The sequence below is a fragment of the Gavialis gangeticus genome, unplaced genomic scaffold (assembly GCF_001723915.1).
Source record: "Gavialis gangeticus isolate Ggan-Ray unplaced genomic scaffold, GavGan_comp1, whole genome shotgun sequence".
Taxonomy (NCBI): domain Eukaryota; kingdom Metazoa; phylum Chordata; order Crocodylia; family Gavialidae; genus Gavialis; species Gavialis gangeticus.
The window spans coordinates 157226779-157235769 of NW_017728992.1; the positions used below are offsets into that span (position 1 = coordinate 157226779).

Consider the following 8991-nt stretch of genomic DNA (forward strand, 5'->3'; position numbering starts at 1 on the left):
CCGGCAGAGGCTGGGCCAGGCTGCACTCAGGATGGGCGGCAGCAGCAGCGCTGGGCGGGGGTTATGTGGGGGGGGCTGCAGCCCGCCAACCCAAAATTTGCCGTGCCCCCCCCCAACCCTTCTCCCAGCACCACTGCTGCCCACCCTGAGTGCAGCCTGGCCCAGCCCCCACTGGGAAGAAGCCAGGTGCAGCCCCGGCCCCAGCCCACAGCAGCAGCCCACCCTGCCCTTGCCCTGCACACATCCAGGGGCACAGGCTCCCCCCATGCCCTCCCAGAGTGTGCGTAGCAGCATGAGCCGCTCCTCCCCCCACACCCTCTGGACAAGCCATGGCTCCGTCCCATTCCTCACTTCACCCTGGCTGGGCAGTGCCTGCTTCAGGCCCCGCCCCATTCCCTCCCTTCCTCCCTCCCCACAGGGGCCTCCATATGCCCCGCCCCTTTCCCTTCCCCTTCCACCACAACAAAGTTATTAGTCGGACACTGGTCTTCAAGCTGCCAGGCTGCATATCGGAAATCAGATTGGTATCGGCTGATGTGCCTCCTTAAAAATCAGCTAGTAGTATTGGCCCAAAAAATCTCTATCAGTGCACCCCTAGTAATGGAAACAAATCACACAAGGTCATACAACTGTTTCCAATGCTGGTTAACCAACCATACTAGAGTACCGTACATCTGAGTTCAGTTTTGGGTACATGTAGGATTACAGCTGCTTTTTTGAGGTCAAAGTTGAAACTGACCTCATTTTTCCTCGTTTCAGTTTTAATTAGGGATCTGAATTTGTCATCAGGTTGTTCTACTGTCATTTTGTGCTAATCCCCCTTTCCCTCCAATTAGGTTGCAGACTTGAGAAAATATCAGTGGGATGTATTTAAATGAAGTATATCTTTTCTCCCACACAAGCATTAGAGATTTCACTTTGCATTGTAAAAACTGAAATTTCAGACTCAGCAGTGAAGTCCCTAGGGCTGAGGATCAACTAACTTAATGTTTAAGTGCATTTTCCTCATCGTAGCTTGTTGTGAAGTTACCTTGTCTCTAATAGTCATTTTGTTACCCTTAGGGTGCCTTAGGGTTCTTAGTGAAACCTATTTTTGACTCCCTGGACTTTCTTCTAGCTTGCAAAAAGTAAGTAGGCCATCTCTCACATCTCATCTTACCTGCTTCTAGACAGAAGATAGGCTAAACATAGTCCTTAAAACAATCATCATATTAATCCCCAGATTAATTTATAGCATTCCCTTTTATTTTAATCAGGTTTTTGCTATCTAGTAGACTGTAGTCAGAGAAAGTAGGCTAAATCAAGGTGTTCAAGATGAATCATTCTTGTGATTTTAGAAAGGTCAGAAAAAACTGTTCTGTTCCTGTAGTGACCAAAAAGTAAATACAGTGCTTCATAGGTAATTCAGGAGTCTTGACTTGTACAAAGGTACTTTCAGTTGCATTAATCCTGACTTACTCTTAGCAGTCCTGATAATTTTCTCTCAACCCACTTATGCACTCAGTTGTGCTGTCTTTTTTTTTTCACCAGTGTTCTTGTTGGAAGAGTTCTGCTACATGACAGCATCAACAAAATGAAAGTAAAGACTACATATTATTATTCATGATGTGGAAAACGAATACTTCCTTCTGTATGTGAGCCTGTACATTTAGCCAGGGAGCCTTCTCTGGTAAAGGTGAACCTTCGAGAGGTGTCCAGGATGCCTGATGCCAGACCCTGGAATTCTTGCTCCAGTGCCGCTGCTAACATGACTTGATGTGTTATCCTACAACCAGAGAATGGGCACTAGTGTATTTGGGTGGTATAAAGGGGGAGCTTGTAGGACAACTTAAGAAGTTCTTTGGCTTTACAGGGGAGGAGTTCTGCTTCAGTGCAGCTTAGTTTCCCCTTCTAGGCAGCAGAACCTCCTTTTTAAAGCTTGAAGCTTCACCATTAGGAAAAGCAGCCACGGGTTGTGTTGTAGTTCTGGGAGATGGGAAATAATATCTGTGTGCCAGGTAATAGCTTAGATTTCATAGACATAGGGCTGGAAGGGACCTCGGAAGATCTTCGAATCCAGACCCCTGCCGCAGGGGCAAGAAGTCAGCTGGTGTCATAGGATCCCAGCAACATAAAGATCCAAATGTCTCTTGAAGGCATTCAAAGTAGGTGCTTGAACCACCTCCGGCAGCAGTCTATTCCAAACCTTGGGGGCTTGGACAATAAAGTTCTTCCTTGTCCAACCTGAAATGGTCATGGAGGAGTTTGACTGTTGGACCTTGTCATCCCTTGGGGCACTCTGGTGAGCAGATGTTCCCTCAGATCCTGGTGAACATCCCAGATAAACTTATAGGTGGCCACCAGATCACCCCTGAGCCTGCGCTTTTCCAGGCTGAAGAGTCCCATGGCTCTCAGCCTCTCATCATAAGATATGTTTTCCTGACCTCTGATCATGTGCATGGCTCTCCTCTGGACTCTCAAGCTTCTCCACATCCTTTTTGAATTGTGGAGCCCAAAACTGGACACAGTACTCCAGCTGCAGCCTCACCAAGGCCGAGTACAACGGGAGAATAAAATCCTGGGATTTGCTCGAAAAGCATCTATGAATGCAAGCCAGTGTTTTGCTCCCTTTACTAGCTGCAGCATCACATTGAGGGCTCAAGTTCATCTTGCAGTCAATCATGACTCCCCCCAAGTCCCTTTCATCCATAGTGCTAGCCAGCGTAGCACTGCCGAGCCTATAAGGATGCTGCAGGTTTTTCTTCTCAAGGTGGAGAACCTTGCATTTTTCGGTGTTAAACACCATCAGGTTCTCATCTGCCCATTTCCTGATCCTGTCAAGGTCAGCCTGGATCGCCCTCCTCTCCTCAGGTGTGAATGCTTTACCCCAAAGTTTGGTGTTGTCTGCGAACTTGGCCAGTCCACTTCTGACGCCAGTGGCCACATCATTAATGAAGATGTTGAATAATATAGGCCCAAGGACAGAGCCTTGAGGGACCCCACTGGTCACAGTGCACCACGATGATTGACTTCCATCAACCACCACCTTCTGGGTCTGACCACGGAGCCAGTTGCCCAGCCAGTGGACCGCAGTGAAGCCGAGGCTGCAGTTGGCCAGTTTTGCTAAAAGGTGATCATCGGATACCAGATTGAAGGCTTTTTTAAAGTCAAGATATATGACATCAGTCTCTTCCCCCTTGTCCAGGTGATAGGTCACCTGGTCGTAAAAGGAAATAAGATTGATCAAGCAAGACCTACCCACGACAAACCCGTGCCACCTGTCCCTCAGGAATTTGCCATTGACCAGTCTGTTGAGAATGGTCTCTTTTCTAGGATCTTGCCTGGGATAGAGGTCAGGCTGATGGGCCTGTAGTTTGGTGGATCCACTTTCCTGCCTTTCTTGAAGACAGGCACCACGTTGGCCTTCTTGCAATCATTGGGCACTTCACCAGAGCACCAAGAGTTCTCAAAGATCTGTGGCAGGGGCTGGGCTAGGATGCTTGCCAACTCCTTGAGTACCCTGGGTGTAAACTGTCAGGGCTGGCTGACTTGAGGGAATCCAGCCTCTGAAGGTGATCCTTCACGAGGTCAACATTGATGGAGGGTAAGGAATCTCCCTCACCCAGGCCTTCCCATCCCGTAATGGGCAGGGGCATCCCATGGGATTGGTGAAAGACTGACGCAAAGTACCCATTTAGCAAGTTGGCTTTTTCCTGGGCGTCGGTTGTCAACTGTCCCATCTGGTTTAACAGGGGTTCAGTGTTGCCCATGTTTTTCCTCTGGCTTCCCACTTATCTAAAAAAGGACTTTTTGTTGTCCTTGATATTTGTAGCTAGCTGGAGTTCCATTGCAGCCTTGGCTTTTCTGGTTCACTCTCTGCAGGTCCAGACCAGTGCAGAATATTCCTCCTTGGAGGTGGATCCCAGCCCTTCCATCCTTCGTAGGTCTGCCTTCAGATGCAGGAGGTCTTCTAGTTCCCTGCAGAGCCAAGGGAGCCACGGTGCCTTTTTGCTGCCTTTCCTCCGAAATGGGATAGATTTTGCTTGAGCATTGAGGATCGCTCCCTTGAGGAGCAACTACTGTTCCTGAACTCCCCTCCCCTTTGGGTCGTGGTCCCTTAGGGCCTCACTGACAAGCTTCCTGAGCTTGTCAAAGTCAGCTTTCCTGAAGTCAAGGACTTCTGTATTGTTGACTAATTTGCCAGCTTTACGGCAGATTGTGAAGGTGATCAGCTCATGGTCACTGTCACCTAGCTTCCCTTCAATCGTTAGGTCGCTGATAAGGTTGTCGCCCATTGCCAGTACCAGGTCAAGCAGTGCTTTGCCGCTCATCGGCCTGTAGACTTTTTATGTCAGATAGCACTCATCCATGCACATAAGAAAGCTTTGCAACCGTTCGGATTTGGCTGAACACTCTTCCCACGAGATGTCTACATAGTTGAAGTCTTCCATGGATCAGGAGCGTACGGCCTTGGCCAATTCCCTGGCGAACTTCTGGTCCAGCTCTTGATCCTGGGTTGGAGGTCTGTAGTAGACTCCCACTATTGTGTCCCCTGTGCTGTGTTCCCCATGGGTTTTAACCCAAACCGTCTCCAGTCATCCACCCTGGGCGCCAGCGTCGGCTTGCAGGGATGCGTAGCTTTCCTTGACAGAGAGCTACACCCCCGCCCCTTTTGTCCGCGCGATCTCTCTTGTACAAGGTATAGCTGTCTATACCTGTGGCTTGGCTGAGTCTAAATGTCAGTGCTGTATATTGAGAGTCTGTATCAATATTTTCACTGATCTCATGGCACGTACTGTTGGACAGACTACCCTGTTGCAAATTTGGTTTTAAATTGTCCTGAAATAAGAAGCTGCCTCCATCCTGCCTAGCCTTGTCACAGTAAAACTAGATAGAAAACTGGATATCAAAAGGTTGGGAACAATAATGGAATAGATAAATTGGGTAAAGTCACCAAGGAACAAACAATATAATTTTAATATTTGAGGGATGGTAAAATATGGTGGATGCTTGAAATAGTTGGAGGTGGTTATTGCTGCTATTTTAAATTTCCTAGAAAGTGACTGAAGAACAGAAGATTTATTTTCTATAGCCAGTTCTCTTCTGAAATATGTGACTCTCCCATGTAAAGTATTCATGAACTCTGTCTAGCTACCTGAAAGAAAGAAGAGCTAAGTCAAGCTTGCCAGGATTTTCTGTCTTTCTGTTTCAGACTACTGAAACATTAAAAGTCTGTCCTCTGGCTGTAACAGAACGATGCTATGACTAACATCTAGCCGCTGACACGGCACTTTTCTTTAGCAGATCTCAAGGTGCTAATAAAAAAGTGCTGAATTGTCTCTGAGCATGGGGACACAGGTAGTCAACCATGGGATAAAATGGGGCACAGATTTACCACATGTTGGCTGTTCAATAGTTACTGCCGCTAGGTACGTTCTTACCATTTGGTAAGTAAAAGCTAACCCAAGGTAGCTTACCTCACTTCCACTGAATGCATACCATTACTGCCTGATTATAGAATTAACCTCTTTTATTACTGGTTGTTAACCCTTTGACTTTTTCAGTGTTTATTTTCAATGTACTTGATTTAGATATGTAGTTTGATGCATAAGAGAGCCACTTGCTGCTGCCTTTAAAAAATATGCTTTTATCAGCTTGTTGTTGTCTCTCTTCAGGGATGATTCTGGCCCAGAAGACAATATTTGGAAAGGCATCCTCTCTGTGGTTTTCTTCTTCCTAATCATCAGTGTTCTAGCTTTTCCAAATGGTAAGTTAATTTATTCTCTACCTTTCTTTTGTCTGCACGTTTTCTTTTATTATGGTCATGTTTCTTCTGAGTTGGAAAGCGTGGCTTAATCTTTCATCGCTGTCTTACATTACTGCAAGTTAAGTAACTGCATGCATAATCAGCTCTTAATGGCTGAACTGAAATATTAACAAAATTCAGAGTATTTCTGGCTTACACGTTTCTGAAATAGAGAGCCCTGTCACTTTAAAATAGAAATAGCCTCCTTTTTTTCAACTGCAGAGCAGGAGATTAGTTTGCCAAATTATACTGAAGTCGGGTTGAAGACTCTCATATAGTGATCTACATCAGTAAGTGTCAAAGTGCTTAACAAAGGAAGTCAGTCAGTCATTCCATTTTACTAATAAAAAAGCTGAAGCAAACAGAGACCGGTGAAATAACTCTATGGTCTCATTGTAGGCTAAGGGAATAGGATCCATTGTAAATCTCCCAGTGGATGGAAAACGTTAGAAATGCATTATTTGAATCTCTGTGCGATAAGAGAATGAAATCTAACAGGATATTTTAATAATTTACTGGGGTGTAAAGTAAATCAAAATAATTGTTCAGTATTTCTATGCCCTACTTCGCTTGTGTATTGCAAAGGGTAAAGCTCTGATGAACCTGGACACTGTTGAGTTAAATGCATTATAGTCTTTGCTAGCTTCCTGTTGTCATGTTGTATGTTTTGTATGTTATAGGTCAGTTTTGCCACTCCAAGTTCTGGTATTACTAGGTTGCCAATACTAAGCATTAGTATTCACCAACTGCTTATCAGGACTGAATTCTAGTTCTAAAAAGGCTGTCTCCTGTTTAAACTTCATTAACTAACCTTTTTCACAGCCTGGTCATAGAAATGATGAATTCGAGAGATGAGGGAAAGTACAGGGAGTTTGAAGATTTTCTTTCTGCTGGAGTACCTCTAACTTTCATATTTCTAACAGTTTCCTAATCCTCTCTTTCTAACAGTAGGGTCTTATTTGTGTATTCCGTATGTGCTGAGAAATCCAATTTTTTATTTTAATTTTTACATTCATTGCATGAAGCTCTTTTGCACATAGCATACCTCTGTGTTTACGTGCTGATTTCCTATATAAATTTGCACATTTCACAAGAGTTTTACTGTATTTATTTGAATACCACATGTTCCCTGTTAGGACACGCACTTCATCTGGGGAAGGCAAAATGAAGACAAGACTTTTCCTTTTAACCAAACTGTTAAGAATCAGTCCCCTCATTTCAGAGAGACACCCAAATTTTCAACTGTTAACTTTAGGGGGAAAAAGGTGCGTGTGAAAGGTGAATAAATAGGGTACAATGGCATGAGATGCTTAATGAAAATACCCTAAATACACTAAGTCAAGTGTTTGGAGGAAGCTGTACTCATGCTACACACAGCATAAAAAGTAAAATTTAGGGTATCGGAGAGAGCTTGTTAAAACATCTGATCAGCTCTGTCTTCAGTCCTCATAGGCTACAAAACTATCTGAAGAGCTACAGGCCATAATTTAACAGAAGTTATCATTTTAAACCTTCCACCTGTAATTTTCCCACTAATACACCTTTTAAAGTATTTTAAGCTTGTTTAGTTAACAGAAACAGAAGGCTCATAGGAAGGTGGGAATTAAATATCTGTTACACTAAAGTCCATCTAAAAATGGAGATTCCGGGCCCATAATGCATTGGAACAGATTTTTTTCAGAAGTCTCCAGGAGCAGATTTTTAACTCCATAGAAATGCAGGAAGTGTTTGTATAAACATTAACTGCAGGTTAACTTTTCCCCAAGTTAACATCAGCTGCAACCACAGGTTCCATAAAAGCACTGTCAAAAACTGGCTTCAGTTGTTCCCTGTGGAGGAGCATTTCAAATGGGTTCTGCAGGGGTCTGTCATGATCTGGTTCTATTCAACATTTCCATTAACAGCTTGGAGAACAGAATAAAGAGTGCACTTAAAGGAATTTGTGGATGACAGGATGACGCCAAGCTTTTTGGAGGACAGCATAAGGAATTCAGAATGTAGGGGTGCACGGATAGAGATTTTTTTGGCCAATACCTATGACTTGTTAAAAATCGGCCATATTGGCCAGTTCCAATCTGATTGTTGATATGCAGCCCCGCAGCATGGAGAGCAGTGTCCAGCTGGTAAGTTTGTTGTGGGGGAAGGGAGGGGTGGAAGAAAGGGGCATTGGCAGGTGCAGGGGGAGGGGGCAGATCAAGGCCCCTGTGGTGAGGGAGGGTGTGGGGCTGGGGCAGGGGCAGGCACTGACTAGCCGGGGCCCAGCCCCACTCCCACTCTCTCCCTCACCACGGGGGCCTCGATCTGCCCCCCCACATCCCTTCCCTCACCCCTTCCCACAACAGACTTACCGGCCAGACCCAGCTGCACTGCTGGCTGCCTGCGTGCTGTGCTGCAGCTGCATGCATGCATGCAACATTTATTGGCCACATTATTGGCCATGTCAGACAAAAAAGGCTGATTGCCAACACTCTCAATTTTCCTCATGTCGGTGCCGATCTGATATGGGACCAGTGTTATTGGTGCACCTCTGTCTGAATGATATTCATTAATTGGAGGGGTGATCTGAAATAGGTAATGTGAAATTCAGTAAAGACAAAGTGCAGCATGCAGCACTTGGAAAGGAGAAATCAGGTGGACAAACACAAAATCAGCAAAGGATCTTGGAGTTATAGCATACCAAAAATTGAATCATAGTCAACAGTGTAATACTGTTTAAAAAAAAGGCAGTTCTTATTCTGAAATGTATTTAAAGGAGTGTTCTATATAGGACATGTGAAGCAGTTATTCCAAGCCAGGGTCTAGGAAAAACATCCACTTGGAATCCCAGTGCCCTTCTTTCCCATCAGTTGGGAAATGGCTGAAAGTGTAATTATCCCTGTGACCATCCACCCCCACCACCACCCACACACAAACCAGCACTTCTCCCATGATATCAGATATCCTGTGTGGTGTCTGGTATCTGACTGGTTAGAAATTCAAGCTCACTTTAGTAAGATATGGAGTTAGAGAGAGCTGGGACCCTTTCTTTCTTTCTTTGCTAACCTGCAGAAATGGGAAGGTTAGCTCTTTTTCTCTCTCTCTCTCTCTCTCTCTCTTTCTCTCTCTCTCTCTTTCTCTGTCTCGCCCCCTTCCCAAAAAAGGTTCAATACAACATAAGAGTAAAAGACAATTTAAACAGTATTAAATAAGATGGTCGAGCACCCTCC

General features: G+C 44.9%; 1 protein-coding gene across 1 annotated transcript in view; it reads left to right on the forward strand.

The window, feature by feature from the left end:
* The window catches only part of PTDSS1 (phosphatidylserine synthase 1), an 89496-nt gene that overhangs the window by 8518 nt on the left and 71987 nt on the right, over nucleotides 1-8991 (forward strand). Inside the window, exon 2 of the mRNA XM_019527964.1 lies at nucleotides 5655-5746. Within this exon, the coding sequence (XP_019383509.1) occupies nucleotides 5655-5746 (92 nt within the window). The remainder of the gene's footprint in view (nucleotides 1-5654; nucleotides 5747-8991) is intronic.